This window comes from Pteropus alecto, unplaced genomic scaffold, assembly GCF_000325575.1.
Source record: "Pteropus alecto unplaced genomic scaffold, ASM32557v1 scaffold40, whole genome shotgun sequence".
NCBI lineage: Eukaryota > Metazoa > Chordata > Mammalia > Chiroptera > Pteropodidae > Pteropus > Pteropus alecto.
Genome location: NW_006431919.1, coordinates 8,030,264 through 8,046,574, shown reverse-complemented (window position 1 = coordinate 8,046,574; position 16,311 = coordinate 8,030,264). Strand labels below are relative to the sequence as shown.

Genomic DNA, 16,311 nt, shown 5'->3' with positions numbered 1-16,311 from the left:
ATGTGCATCTGTGGACATTGGCTGTAATGATGATGATAAAGCTAACTTAGATATTATGTTAAGTAGTTACATAAGTTATCATATTTATCTTTACAATATTCTTATTAGGAATGCGCAAATATAGATTAGTCCCATTTTTCAAATGAGGAAACTGAGGCTTAGCGAAATTAAGCAATTTGATTAATTAAGCAGCGAGGCAGTGATTCAACCCAACCATTCTGACCGAGATGTTATCTAATGCTATCTAACGGTAGAGAGCTTGTCCAGAGACTGTTGGCAGATACTTGGTGAGGCAATTGGGTGGGCCCTCAACATCTGAGAGCCACTGTGGCCGCCCACGAGTATGTACTGGAATCTCAGGAAAGTCATCGCTAAAGAGATGTTCACCCTAACAGAGCCTAAAGATACCATCTGCATGGAGAGCGTTGGAACGCCACCAAAGTGTGTGAAGCAGAGGGTAGAGCTGTGTGGAAGCGATGAGTTGTGTGAGCCTTGTCTCTGAACACAGTTACAGTGTTGGTCGGTTTTTACTTGTGTGAACGACAGAAAAAGAAGCGATTACTCCGAAGACTGACCGAGCTCCATTTAACCTATGGAGGACTGGGCCAGTTCTCGAGGCCGAGAAAGATCCCTGACCTAGGTGTAGCGTGAGTAAAGTGGCCCCAGCAATCTCAGAGTGCTCTGTTAAGAAATCCTGCTGAGTTCCCACTCCCAGGACTGAACCAAGGAGGGGAAGGTCGGTCTTCCCTGCAGCTGTCCTGACTGACAGAAATGTGTCATGGTGACATTGTGGAAGCTTTCCTGTGAACAAGATTTAAAATTTCTACCATTTTTCTCATAGTACACTAATAGAGGAGCCGGTTTCAAATAGTTTTGTGTTGCTGTTGCCTCTGAGGAGTAAGAGATTGTCTTTTTGGCAAGAGAAAACTCTGATTTACTCTTTACATCTCAACATGGTTTTTCTCAGTTATATGGAAAACCTGAGACCTGGAGACAGCTGATTGAAAATGCTCTCTCCTGCCTATTAAGTGAGCTCTTCTGATTGTCATGGATGCTCTTTTTCTCTCATCCCATTTTGTATGCTTACCAGGCCAGCCTGATCTTCATACAGCTATGCCAGAGCATGTCTCCTCTGAACAGCAATCAGAGGCCTGTGTAGGTGACTGAGGAGGACATAAGAAAGGTTGTTGATCTCTTGACATGTAAAGACATTCTGTCAAGCAAACTCAGCCTCACAGCGGCTGAGCTTCTGGTGTGTAAACAGAGACTGCTTAATTACACAGGTCATGTCAATTAGTGTGACCTTAGTGTTTGCAAGAAATTAATCACTTTCCGCAGACCTTGGCTGTGTTCATACTTGAAGGCAGTATGGAATAAACCTTGCAGAAAATCTGGTACAATCTTTTTTTTTTTTTTTCCCTCTTAAATTTACAATGGATGTTTTCTTTTGAAATCCCCAGGCTGTGGTTAGGGTAACAAACTTGCTTAAATACAACAGTGGATACAGGCTTCATTCAGGTCTAGTGGGTGTGGGGAGGTAGAGAGGAAGGGAGAAGGCGGGATAAGCTAGGTATGGAAACAGCTCATGACAGGGGGAAATTCACTGTGACTAAATGAGCCTGTTTCTTCATCTTGACACTAAAAAGATGCTAATGTCAAAGGACTGTGTTAAAACCATGTCACGGGTCTGGTTTTTAACTGACAAGAGCTAGGTTGTCAAGGTTAAGATTTAAATCCTTATCAATAGCTTTCCTTGTTGGGGCTGGCAGAATGAGGATGGCGAGAGGAGGAGCAAGATTGGGTACAAGCTATCATCACAGCAGATACTACAAAATCTGGAGGCTGTGAAGTATACGTTTCCAAATTTATCTTATGTCTTCAACAAAGTTTTCCCGTAGGCTATAAATCTATATCTATGTATAAACGTTAGATCTATGACTACATATGAATATAAATGTAAGATATATTCATTCATTCATGCATGCATGCACTCAGTAGTATTTATTGATGTGGTAGGTGGTGAGTATATTGTGATGAACAAGAAAGACAGGGAGTTTGTTCTAATGAAACTTGTATTCTAGTTGGGGTCTATTAGTTAGGATAATACTAGCTGCTATAACAAATAGACCAAAGAATATATAATGGCTCACATGCAACAGAAGGTATTTCTTGCTCACATAATAGTACCAGGCAGGTGTTACTATTGGTGAGTGAATCTTGTCCAGGAAGTGATATGGGGACCTGGTCTCTCTTTGTTTTGTGTGTCCACTGTTCTTTAGAACCTAGTTGTCCCCATTCATCCATCTGAAGGGTGAAGAGTGCATGAAGGGGGCACAAGGACTTCTTAAAACCTTGGGCTTAGAAATGATCCTTGTCAAGTCTGCTCATATCCCACTGGCTAGAAGTCTGTCACGTGGCCGTATGTAACCAAGGGAGGCCTGCTTACATCTAGTTGTGCAGCCCGGGAAGAAGAGAAAACAGATGTGTACAGAACAATTATCATCAACATCCAAATGTATACAAATTAATAATTGCATATCATTAAAAATCGTAAATATTGCTCTAAAGAAAATTAAACAGGATATTATGAGAGAGAATAACTGTGCAGTGGGTGATGGGAACCTTCTTTAGAGTGGGTGACCAGGGAAAGCTTCTGGGGAGATAAGATTTAAGCTCAGAACTAAAGGATAAGAATAAATCGTCTTGAGACAAGCCCGAAGAATTTCCTGAGCAGAGAGATCAGCAAGCCCAGAATCCATGTTTATCTGAAGAGACAAAGCATCTCCCTTCCCTTCTGAGTCATTTTAAGTCGGGGATAGAAAATATGGGGTGAAACCACCAGGCTATTCAGCCCAAATTCCTTCCCAAAATGTATGTTCTTTTAAAAATGACATGGGAAGTGACTTTAGAGGGCAACTCTCTGCCTCCTTTTTTATTTTGGTGAATTCTATAAATTTTGGAGGATGCTTGTTCTTTATTCAAAAACCCGAAGAGGCTCTGAATCAATATGTTATAGAGTATCATTAGAAGATTCTTAAAATACATACCCAACCTCTGCATTTTCAGTCTGCGTGGAAAGGCACTTAAATAAGGAAGGAAATGTTCTCATCCTGTTTCTTTCTCTGCCACTTTCCCCCACTCTTCGTCTTATATTGTTTTGACAAATAGCACATCTTGCAATTAAATTCTTTACCAACAGAATGCTAGGGGCCCGAGCTGCAATCACTCTCTTCATACAGAATAATTTCAAGATGCACCACACTGATTAATTATACTGAAAGCAGCTCTAATGATAGTTTCAGAATACAGGATTAATTCACATAACATGGTAAATACAAATGGTGGATTTTCAACCTGACATATTAAACCATTACGGCTTATTGGGCAAATATGTATTTTGGCATGAGCCTTATGCTGGGCCTTGGCAGAAACTGTGCATCATTGAGAAGGAATCCTTATGAACTGGATTTGTTGAGTGGTAGCTCTGCACTTAGAGGAAATAAATTTCTACATTAAGTACAGTCGTTATTGAAAAAAAATGTAAAATACATTAAAGGATAGATAGAAAAGTGTTCGGTTTGATCAGTGTTGCCATTGGATATTGATTCTGAGGATACCAATACTTACTGAGACTTACCAACAAAAAAATATTATTATATTCTTCCACTTTTTAAGTTGTAACTTGTAGAGCTTTATTATGTGTGAGACACTAAGTGTTTCACATGTATTCCCTTATTTATTTTTCTATTGCTCCTTCCCTTGTTTACTTTGCTCCAAATAAGCACATTAGCCTTCCTTCTCTTCCTTCATTTCTCTTTCCCAAACACACTGAACTCATTTCTGCTGCAGGATCTTTGCACTTGCTATTCCATCTCCCTGGGAAGTTTCTCTGTCACTTCATCGAATGGCTGATACTTCTTCTTACTCAGATTTCAGCGAAAATGTCACTTCCTCAGAGAGGCCTTCTGTAATCATCCAATCAAAAATAGCTCCCACCTAGGCATTGCCCCCTCCCCATTTTATTTTCTTCTTAAACCTTTTCTTATTCTGAAATTTGCTTTCATTGCTCACTTACTTATTGTCTGACAACCCCCTTCTTCTCCTGCTAAGAACGAAGGTCTTGGTGGGCAAATACTTTATCTGCCTTTTTCATTGCAGCTTCTCCAATACATAGAGTACTGGCTGGTACATAGTAGGCTTACAACTTATTCCTATGATTAAGTGACTTATCTAAGGTAACTAACTAGTAAGTGATGAATTTAAGATTCAGACTCAGAACTGTCTGACCCTGGAATCTGAGCTGTTGACCAATATGCTATTTTCTTTCTCCTGATTTCAACTTCCATGTGCCATAGTCCCCTTGGTGGAGAGCATTCATGGCAATTTTGTGTGTTTTGGCTCACTGCTACTTAAAATGGCCCGTGAGATAACTGAGAGCACCATTTAAATGCCAATGACACTGTCAAGATCATCAAAAGTATCCTGATCCAGAGAGGGGGAAACCAGGCTCAGATCACTGATGAGTTTTTTATGTCTAGCATGTGTCACAGTTCAGGGTATAGAAGGTGAGTTTAGTTTCCAAAAGACCAAATTAGTTTAGCATAAGTGTTAGGGGTGTCTGTTCTCGTCTAACTGTTAAAAGAAGAGCTATTTTTGCCCTGAGCCTTAAAGTGTGAATTTAATTCAGTTACTCGCGCCCTTATTCCCGCAGTTCCACTCTGTTACATCTTGTAGGTTCATGCGTCCTTCATAATTTTTAATGACTTATTTGGGATCTTTCAACCAGAGAGAAACTAGCAATCAGGCAGGTTTTAGAGAATATCTCATTCCCTATCAGTCAAGGATATTTTAAAGGACAAAGTTAATGAAGACCTAACTGCTGCAGACCATTTTAATGTAAATAATACTTAAGTGTAGTCAGCCACATAGACGCTAGAGATGTGTACTGGAAAATACCAGGAGAGTCTCGGGAGGGTGGACTCAAGCCAGGTGAGTGGATTGAGAGACTGGAGGCTGTTACGAGTAAGGACTGGACCTGGAGTCTGCAAGTTTACCTTCAAGCTTGCTGCTGCTCTTAATTTGTCCTATGACCTTGAGGATGTTTTTAATACTTTTGGGCCTCAGTTTTCCAAGCTATAAAAGGAGATATTGGACAAACTCACAGTGTCATGACTGCTCGGGATTCCTTTTGATGTTTTCTCTTATGAACTTCATGTGATGACGTGTTGTTCAACCTAATGGCATTATTGAATAAGATTCACTCTCTCTATTTTAAAATTATTCGAAGCCATGTGAAACTACCAATTCAGAGCTTCTTGTGTGCACAAGATAACCCATGTTTCCATAGGGAGATGATCTAATCCCATTTCAACAATGGAAATGTACTAAATATGATTTTAGTATGCAGCCTCGCTATGGATGAATTTAGGATTCCCTCTCTGCGGTATTATTCCCATCACTACATTTGAAAACTGTTTGTTGGAAGCCATTATGTTGGCTGATCTCTCGGGTCTCCTGTGATGCTAACAATGGAAGAGTCGGTAAAGAGTGGTTCAGAGGACAGGTAGGGTGGAGAGTGTGGGCTGTGTGAGGTCCTGTAGAAGTTTGATGGGATGGACTATTTTGGAGAGTAGTTTTAGGTTTACAGAAAAATGAAAAATAAGGGGAACGTACAGAGAGCTTCCACAGACTCCCTTAATTCCTCCTCTATTTCGCCTATTATTAGCATCTTGATTAGTGTGACACATTTGTTATAATTGATGTACTAATATTGATACATTATTGTCAACTAACGTCCATAGTTTACACTAGGGTTCACGCTTGATGATACACGTTCTATGGATTTGGGCAACTGCATGATGTTATATATTCACCATTAAAGAATCATATAGAATAGTTCCTCTGCCCTAACATCATCTGTGCTCTACCTATTCATCTCTCTGTGTCCAAATTTCCTCTTCTTAGAAGGATACCCCTCACCTCCCAAACTCCTGACAACCACTGATCTTTCTACTCTCTCCATACTTCTGTCTTTTCCACAATGTCACATAGTTGGAACCATACACTATATAGTCTGTCCAGATTGGCTTCATTCATTTAGTAATATGCATTTAAGGTTCCTCTGTGGCTTTTTGTATCTTGATAGATCATTTCCTTTTTTTGCTGTATAATATTCCATTCTATGGATTGCAAGTTTGTATATCATTCACTCATGGAAGGATATCTTGATTGCCGATACCTTTTATTTAGTTGAACTTTTTATTGCTATAATTTTAGATTCACATGCAGTTGTGTGAAATGATATAGAGTGATCCTGTGTACCCTTTACCTAGTTTCCAATAGTAACATTTTACAAAACTATGGTAATACTACATTGTTCTATGCAGTATTCATACAGGATATACACATTGATAAATCCACCCATCTTATTCAAATTTCTCTGGTTTTGCTTGTAGTCATCTGTATGTGTATGTGTTTTTAGTTCTGTAAAATTTTATCATATGGTCTAATATTCCCGTCACCATAGACAGGATATTGGGCGTTTCTATCACAAGCATCCATTCTATTATCCTTTTACAGTAGCCACATCTATCTTCCCTCTGTCCCTAACCCTTGGCAACCACTAATATGTTCTCTATTTTTAAAATTTTATTTCAAGAATGTTATGTAAATAGAATTGTGCAGTGTATTAGTTTGCTACAGCTGCCATAACAGAATACCACAGATGGGGTAGCTTAAAAATGGAAATATATTTTCTCACAGTTTTGGAAGCTGGAAGTCCAAGATTAAGACATCAGGAGGGCTGATTTTCTCATAGACCTCTCTCCTTGACTTGCAGATGGCCACCTTCTTGCTGTGTCAGCACATGGTCTTTCCTCTTTGCATGTATACACACACCCTGGTGTCTCTCTTTGTCTAAATTTCCTCTTTGTAGAAGGATACCAGTTAGATTGGATTAGGACCCACTCCAAAGGCCTCATTTTAACTAAATCATTTCTTTAAAGGCCTTGTCTCCAAATATATTTACATTCTGAGGTACTAGGAGTTAGGACTTCAATACAAGAATTTTGTTTGGCGGGGAGGGGTGGGGGAAGGGGGAGAAGCAGGGGAGAACATAATTTAGCCCATAATACATAGTATGAAACCTTTGAGACTGGCTATTTTCACTTGGAATAATTCTTTATAAATTCATCCATGTGTATCAACAGTTTGTTTCTTTTTATTGCTGTGTATTATTCCATGGAATGTTGCTTAATGCCTTTTATTTCATGTACTAAAACCAGAGTTAAAGAAGCCATGTAATGACCAAATTTAGCATCAATTCCCTTACACTGAGTTACCATATATCAGCATTGAATGCTAAAATTTGTAATTAAAAAAACAATAATCATTTAAAATTAACTTGCTAAAGTGGTTCTTTTTTTGGAGGGAGGTACTTACTACTAAAATACTCTAAATTTAAGTATTGAAAATATATTTATGTTCGAATATTTTCCCTGATTGCCTATTTGTTGTAGAATTGTTTAAAGGCACAGATTTCAACTCTTGGTGGCTTTTGTCATAATCTCATCTCCCATTTGAGCTGCTACTTTTGTTAATTTGATCTTCTACCATTAATGAATTTAGCTGCTTATGTCTGAAAATCTGCTCATGAAATAGAGATTATGCTTCATGAATCTTAAATAATATAGTTGGGATATACAAGGTCTCCTACCTGCTATGAAGGGAAGAGGGACAGCCTGAGGCATGATCGCAAGGAAATACCAATCAACAACAATACTTCCAGAGAACCCTTCATTCATATAAAATATTGGGAAAACTAAACTGAATTGATAAAATGTCTAATTTATAGACTATTTTCAAAGCAGTAAGATTTCATTTAGTTTCAAGCCTAGAATGTGACAGGCTAAGATGCAGATGGGTTCTAGAAAGCAAAATTACATAAATCAGTGAAATCTATAATTCACAAGAGGCTTAAATTATATTATTATATGTCATGTGCACAAAAGTCCTTAAAATTGTTTCGTCGTTAGACTGATAGAGCAGTGAACATAGAATAAATAATTTCTGTATCTTTATATTTAAAATAACTATTTGTTCTGGGTCCTCTTTATGGCAATCAAGAGGCTTTAGATTATCAGCTGGACACATTCTCTAGAACCTTTTGCTGAGAATCACCAACAAAGCTACGACTACATAAGTACTGTTACTAACATTTGTTGAGTGCTCAATATGAACCAGGAACCACGCTAGGCACTTTAAATAATGTCAGCTTTGCAGTAGCCTTATGAGTTAGGTACTACTATTATTTCCATTTGAGACTTAGAAAGGTTAAGTTAACCTGGCCAAAATCACATCAACCGATAAAGCTTGGGAGTCAAGATTAATAAATTTTGTGTTGACTTTTTTCCAATTTTAAATAGAGAAAGAGAAATAGTAAAAATAATAATCTTTACGGATATCTAGGTCCAGGATATAACAGAGAAGATTCTGATCCACTGAGATGAGCCAAGAAATTGAAAATATCAGTGTTAAACCTCTGAAGTCCATGGGTAGCTGCAGACTTTTCTTCTGCCATTTTTATCCCTATCACACTGAATCTCTCACCTGAAGGGTTGAACCCAGATAGAAGGAACCATGGAAAACACTGAGAATCCATCATCCCATCTCTAGATTAAAAAGCTACACCCCTCCCCCAAATAGAAATTTGATTCTTAAAAATACACATGTACACAGCCCTAAACATGCCTACCTAGACTAATACTTATTTCGGGAGATGTAATTTAGACATCCTCATGAATAAATTGGAACGATTTATTTCAAAACCATTCTATAGCAGCACTGTCCCATTGAACATTCTACAATGATAGATATATTCTATATCTGCTCTGTCCAATATAGTAACCTCTAGCCACATGTGGCTACTGACCACTTGAAATGTGGCTATGCAGACTCAGGAACAATGGAATTTTAAATTTGACTTAATTAGTTTAAATAGTGTGTGGTTACTGTATTGGACAGTGTGATTCTAGAGAGTAAAGGTTTCATTATAACAGATATCATAAAATTCTAAATATTCTTGGTCTTCAAATTCCCTTCATCGCTTTCCCTGGGCAAGAGAACGAAGAAGTGGGCAGAGAGGGAAGGGGTGGTGGAGCCCAGTGTAAAATCATTTTCCATGTTTATCTGTCCCGAATTCAAGCTGAGCTTGTTGACAAAATTTGGGAAGGTTGAAGATTTGGCAGGCCTGTCTGTCCCCTTGCCTGCGTGAATATGTCAGCACCTCATTAATCTCGTGTTAGACTGTAAAGGCCCTTTTCCCTCCTACTATGGGCCTATTTTTTAAAAGACACTTCGGTGCCCACTTTGCATTTCACAGATTTTTAAATATTTACAAGTTGCTCTGTGGATTAATTGAAGCATATATTTTATTTAAATATATCCTATCATTTCCAAATCAGAATGAGAGAAATTATTTGGGGATAGGGAAGTTAAAAATGTATTATGTCATGAGTCTTTGAGGAACATATTAGGTGTTTTCTAGAAATTAAAGGCATGAAGAGCCTCTGTGTTATCTTTCTCCAGTTTTAATTGGTCTTTCAATGAAATGATTCTATCACACATGTGGTCTTGCTGATTTTTCTTTTGTCAAGAAAAAGACACATAGGGTGTAGCTTTTTTTTTTTTCCTTAACAGTTTTTATCATTTTTGTTCAATATAAGAATTAGATGGAAATGTCTTTAAACGGTACTGAATATTTTAAGCCTTAAGCCTGTGGTGCTTTGTCTTACAGGTGCATGGTGAATTGTCATGGCTTTTTTTTTCTCTTAAGACAGACATCTAGCATAACCACTTTCTGTATTTCCTGACACTGAAAACAGACCGTTTGGGATTCCTTTTATAGCTTCTTCAGCTAACGACTCCAGTGACCACTCAATTGTGGTCTCGCAGTAAATCAAAATTTCTTTGAAAGACCCAGCTCTGTTATATAATTGTAGATGTCCCACGAAGTCATCTCCCTAACTAAAAAGAAAAGTGAGTTTCTATTGCCTTAAATAATATGGACTCTGTCACCACACATAATACTCTGAAAATAAAACAGTAGACCTTTTTTTTTCCCTCCTCTTCCTCCTCCATCTCCTTTTTCTCTTAAATTAATCTACAGTTGATGAGACATACACATAAGCTTCGGGCTGTGTCAGATCTGGTTAATCATAAAGAAAGAACAAAACTACTTTGCAAACTGCTCCTTAGAACTTACGGGTTCTTCCTTTGAACGACTTGCCCTAGCCGGAATTTTGGGTTTTACAATGACTAAGGAGAATACTCTCAATTGTTTACTCTGCATTTTAATAAAACAGAGTTAAAAAATAAAATTGGGAAGGCTCAGGTCCTGCTGGCAGCCAAGGCAAGGGCACTGAGAAAGGACTTAAGGGGACCACATGGAAGCCCTCCCCTTCTGTCATCCCGGGGAGGCCCCAGAGTGGGATGACTACAGGGACTATGTCCTGACTTCCACATTCGGGTCTGAGAGATTCTAGGGGCTTAAATGCAAGGGGCAGGACCTCGAGTGAGCAGAGAGGTGGGCCTAGATCAAATCAGTCAATCAAATCAACCCAACCCCATGATTCTATCGAGAGCAGTGTGCTCGCTGCCTTCAGTTTGTTGCCATCTTTGAGGCAGTGGGAGAGGAAATCTGCCATATTTCTCCAGGATGGTTTTAGGTCAAAGCTGGGGACAGTGGAACTTTTAAGTATGGCAGGTGTTGGTGGCAATAGGGGCCCACAAAGAGGACCAGGCAGGGCTGACAATTCGCAGGTGTCAGTCAAGGCCCAGCCCATTTTCCCCTCTGCCCAACTCAGGTGGCGAAACTGCCACATTGCCCAAGACTCGAAGTCAGTGCCTCCTTTCACCAACTTGGAGAACAGACTTCCTCAGAAACAGGGGCCTGAGTATGTGCCAATCCTTGTAAACCATTTCACCTCTTCAGAGGCTAATGCCTCTCAAAACCAAGAACAATTAAAGCGAGAGTCTTCCCAAGCAACTGGGGAATTGAGCAAAATAAATCAGAAATCCTCAGCCTTGGCTCTGGAGGTTCGCCTCATTATGAGAGCAGATCTATTAGCCCTCTTGCCATTGTCTTTCATTTCTCAAGTGAGGTGATTCTAATTAAATTAATCTGCATGTCAATCTATCGGTGATCAATCAAAGAGCCCGAGGTCCCCCCTGTGCTGCAGGGTGCTTGCGGCTGACAGGGGCTGATAATGGAGGAAGAAATAAACTGTCGAGCAAAGTTAATTAGTCAACATAATAGGTGGATTAAACGGGAGCTGGCTGATTGCTGTTTCCCATGTCAAAGCATGAGGTGGGCGCCGAAGCTGCAATTACAGACAATTATTATATTTGGTTGTAAGAGGTCGCATGAATAAACATATCTCTGTGGGTTTCAGTTTTAATCCTCTTCCCTATTTAATATAAGGAGAAGTGTAGGTCATTTCTTCTCATTGTTTTAGTCGAAATTCTCTGAGAAAACACCTTTGCTCATGTCCTTTCTGGCAAACCAGCTTCAGAGTCAGTTTATGAGGTGGCCAGGGTATCTGAATTGTACCTTGGACCAGTGCCACCATTTTTTTTTTTTTTTTGGCTTTAAAATACAGATTGAAGACTGTTAATGAGCAGAGATTTTTGGGGGGGAGGGGGTGGTGATGGTGCAAGGGGCTTTGGTCTGATTAGCTAAACCAATGTGAGAAGAAAAAAGTACAAGAAACCCCAAAAAGATACCCAAGAGAGAAAGCTCCATCCCAGCTCTCACCGAACACTCTCTTTTTCATTTCTCTATCCTCTTAACCCTGACACAGTAGGGGGGGAAATATTTTAAAGATTCAAAAGATTTTTATTTGCATGATCAACTGTGATATCTGCTTCAGTGTCTAAACTGAAGGGTAATTTAGGTGAAACACAACCACCCTTGTGTAAAAAAATATGCTAATAAAGATCCTCTTGTTAAAATTATGGTTAACAGTGTACCTTCTGCTGTATAACTATAAACTGTGCAATTTTACTTAAAACTGCATCAAAAGCGTTCCATGCCAAAGACCCCCTCATCAATAGCTCCTCTTGTTAGACTTGTACAGCATAAGCACCAGTTATTATGTGAAATAGCTATGCAATTTTCTTCAGCTCCCAGCTGTTATTTATTTAACTTGAGTTTATTACCCTCCGTGCTTTTATATTAAAATGTTCATTCATTTCCCTCTTCTGTCTCCAGGTCGTGGTGTCTACGACAGTCAATGTGGATGGCCATGTCCTGGCAGTCTCTGATAACATGTTTGTCCATAATAACTCCAAGCACGGGCGGAGGGCTCGGAGGCTTGACCCCTCGGAAGGTACGCCCTCTTATCTGGAACATGGTAGGCGAATCATTTTCATTGGTTGGCATTGCTACTTTAATTGTGAATTTATTTGGTTTCTTTCTTCCGACTCCACCACATTTTCTGCCCCATTTCAAATTTCAAGAGTCTTGTTGAACAATATTGATGCTGTATATTTAAAGACAAGAAATATCTTTGAGTCCCAGACTTTCTCGTTGCACATTCTGTCCCCTAGAAATGGCTGACGTATCTTTCCTTCTTCTTGAGAAACAGAGGGAAACCTGCACCACTGCTTTATTTTAAGCTTCCAATTGATTAAAAGAATAAAGAAAGGCCAAAGCAGGGAAACAAAAATCATGATGCATTTTAAATTTACAATGACCTGGTTGTATAATAAACTCTGTCCTCCTTACAATCCTGCTGGTGTATGCTTGTGACTACATACTTAACTTCATTTGAGGATAAAATCCAGAGTCTAGTTCGGAGACACTTTCTGAGTATGAGGCCTGAACTAAATGTTCCTCCTGTGCTCTGTACCTACCCCTCCCCTCATTGCTACATGATAGAGGCTGCTTTCTGTAGGTAGACTTTGGTGGGGAGAAATCACATTTGTCTTGATTTTATGGCTAATCACTTGTGCCTTTGAGAGGACTGGAGGAAACCAGATAAAAATTTGAATAAAGAAAAGTGAATGCCACTCAAAAGAAAAAAGGCTGAATTGAGTGAATGTCTGAATGTTTCTGCACTACATGTATATGTAATGTATTCATCTGTACGTCCATTCATCCATCCATCCATTTTTCATGCATCCATCCATCCATCCATCATTCATCTGTTCATCTATCCATTACTCCATCCAAGAAACAGTGACTGAGACTACTGAGTACCAATAGTATGCTAGATTTTCTCCAATCTCCTCAAATTAAACTCTTAATTCATTTCCCCACTTCACTTTCCAGTTTGCTAGATCAGCAGGATTCTTTTTTAAACACTACCATACAGATCACCAAGTGTCTTGAGCAGTCCATGATGTAGTTCATAAGGTAGAAAAAACTCCCTTCCCTGCCAGCATCCCAGTTTAATAAACACACCACTGTCCTCATTTTTGCCTGATTTTTTTTCTCTGCTTAAGGAATACACAAACTGTACTTTTATTAGTTAGCCAGATGTAACATTCTTAGAAGGGATTCTTCACAACATCCAGCTTTACAGTGATTTTAAGGTAAACCATCATCTTTCAAAAGGTGCTTTTTTGTGGTTTCATTAGTGCAGAGATGGATGGATATTACTTTTTGCAGGAGGCCATCTAAAACACCTGCTCATGATTATGTTCTTAGTTCCATTTCTGTTCTTAAAATTATTCTGATCCTCACTTTATAGTAATGTTGTCTTTTTAATACCTTTGAAGTCAGTTAGGGCATTGTGTGACTAGAGACATTTAGGTGAAAGGAAGAAGGAAATATAGGTACATGTTCAGTGGGCACAATTTAGAGAGCACTGGCCTAAAAGCTAACATCTTCTTTTTGACTGTGACTGGTTAGTTATTGCCCTGTCCGGGGACAGACTTGACTGTCACTTTGAAATGTGCCAGTCATGGGTTCACAGTTTCAAAATGTGCTCCAAGTGAAGACCACACTCAGCCCCCGTTCCTGCTTTCGAGAAGCTGGGGAGAGAGCTCGTGACACCATGCAAGTCCTCCCTCAACAAAAGAACACAACACGAACTAACAAAAACCACCTGCTAGAAAGGGTACTCTAGTGAATGAAGGTCAGGAACATTATTGTGCATCATGAGGTGGAGGAAAGAGTCTCGAAATAAGAGTCAGGAAACCTAAATTCAGTTTTCAGTTTCATGTCTAGCCTTTGTGTGACCTTGGACAAGTCAATTTACTTTTGGAGATCCTTAGGTTCCTTCTAGGCAAAGTGAAGGTGATGATCTGTGGAGGGGTGTGGGGGGCAGGGTGAAAATGTGTGCCTTGGGTGGGGGCAGGTCACATAGGGGAAGTGGGCTGGGTGGGGACTGCGGAAGAAAGGCAAGTTCATGCTCTGCTGCTCCCAGCCCCAGGCAGTTGTCACCAAGGGGCGTAAGAGCCCAGTGGAGCCAGATGTTCCATTTTGGCCAAGAATTAAAACTTTCTTAGTTTTTAATCGTTGGTAACTAATGACAAAACTTTTAAACCTTGAAGAGAGGAGAGGGGGAAAAATGTCACTTAGGAGGAATATAGCCACAGGCCAATAGTTTGCAGTCTCTGGATTAAAATATCTCTAAATTGCCTCCCAGTTCAGATATTCTCACCTCTAGATGTACGTATAAATATGTAAGTTGCAATATCATATTATTCTAAATTTTAAAGACAACATTTTATCCCTCTGTTCCAGTTTACCAGTCCACAAATGGCCATGTTATTATTGCCATATTATTCAAGAAAATGTTGGCATTTCACTATTTATTAATGATTAATCGCCATTGGAGGGGTGGGTATGTCCTACCTCCTTTAGCGAGGGGCCTCCCTCTCTCCAAAGCCTTACTTCTCTTGTCTCCAGAAGAATAAAATGGCAGATGCTTCCTTAAGGTTCTTAGTAATGACAGTAACATGGAAACATGCTTCTCTGTAGAATGAATCGACCAACCACACATAACCACCCACTCATGTAGACACTTCATTATGATAGCTACATAAATATCTACTCAGCAAAGGGTGACTGTGGACTCTTTCATTGGTGATGTGTGGGAGTGGACCTAGATGCTAATTCATGTTGATTTGGGGGGTATGATAATACTTTATCTTGCTATTGAAAAATCTTATTTGAAATTGCCCTATTTAAGACTTACAGAGCCACGCCTCACCCCTCGGCCCCACCACTCCTGCACCCCCACCTCCAACAGCTGCTGTACAGTGAGACATGCCAAATATCTTCGCCTTTTAGGTGACCTGTAGGAGCCTTCGTTTCCCCTCATTCTGGGCTTTTCACCATCTCATTTATAGGTAGCCTGAATTATTTTGAGTTACTCTGCACATCTCCATTTATATCCTGCTTGTCAGACAGTTGGAGGAAAGTTCTCTTATGTGACTCAATCCTCCTGCATTTAAGAGAGATAGAGACTATGCTTTACATCCATGCAGTCTTCCCTGTGTGACCCTCAGACTCACAAACGTTTGTGCTCAAATAACTGTCCTGTATGTCAGGTAGGAGAACTGACACAGGCAAATTTATTTTATAGAGTCTCGTATGGTCCAAAAAAGGTGAATCTCTGCATGCTGTAGCTTGTGGTAATTGCTCTCTCTCTCTCTCTCTTTTTTTTTCTTCATTGAAAATAGTGAGATTTTCTTTGGCTAGATATTTATGGGACACTATAAGCTAGCGAGATTTCCACTTTAAGCAATACCTTTATGGAAGATGTACAGTTGGGGAGAGAGGCAGCCTCAGAACGTCACGTAACTGCTCTCAGGGTTCTAATTTTTGAAAAAGCGTAGGCTTGGGACCAAAGACACTGAATTGTCACCCCCAGTGGTAATGTACATACAACTCTGGCTGGAGTGCCCACCCTGTCTTCCCCTCACTTGAGCCAGTTCTGGGGACTGTGTGCTGGGATCTTCAAAGGGCCTGGGGAGTGTTGATGTTCTATTGTTCTCCTGAGTTTCAGGTTGTGTTGACTTGAATTTAAGGCCAATCGTGGCATCAGTTTCTCTATTTTTTCCCCCATGGCAAAATGTGGTGCCCTCACAAAGCTACAGAGCAGGGACCCTGTCAGCTTGCATGCACTAACACTTTATTATCTAATGATCTAATATGCAACAAGGCAAAGTGCCGGTGCTCATCATTCTGACATAGAATGCCGGGAGAAGTGACTAAATTACTTTATGTACCATTAGCGCTCGCAGCTATGGTGAACTCACCGGCAGCATTTATGCAAATGCCTGTGCATACACTCTAGTGGC

The 16,311-nt window shown here is 39.7% G+C and overlaps 1 protein-coding gene across 9 annotated transcripts in view; it reads left to right on the top strand.

Moving 5' to 3' along the window:
- EBF1 (early B cell factor 1) overlaps positions 1 to 16,311 on the top strand; it is a 372,164-nt gene that overhangs the window by 235,664 nt on the left and 120,189 nt on the right. For 5 of the 9 annotated variants that reach the window (XM_015585196.2, XM_025043177.1, XM_025043180.1 and 2 more), the window contains exon 8: positions 12,269 to 12,410. In XM_015585196.2, coding sequence (XP_015440682.1) covers positions 12,269 to 12,410 — 142 coding nt within the window. The remainder of the gene's footprint in view (positions 1 to 12,268; positions 12,411 to 16,311) is intronic. The other 4 variants (XM_015585198.2, XM_015585197.2, XM_025043178.1 and 1 more) reach the window with 1 other exon arrangement.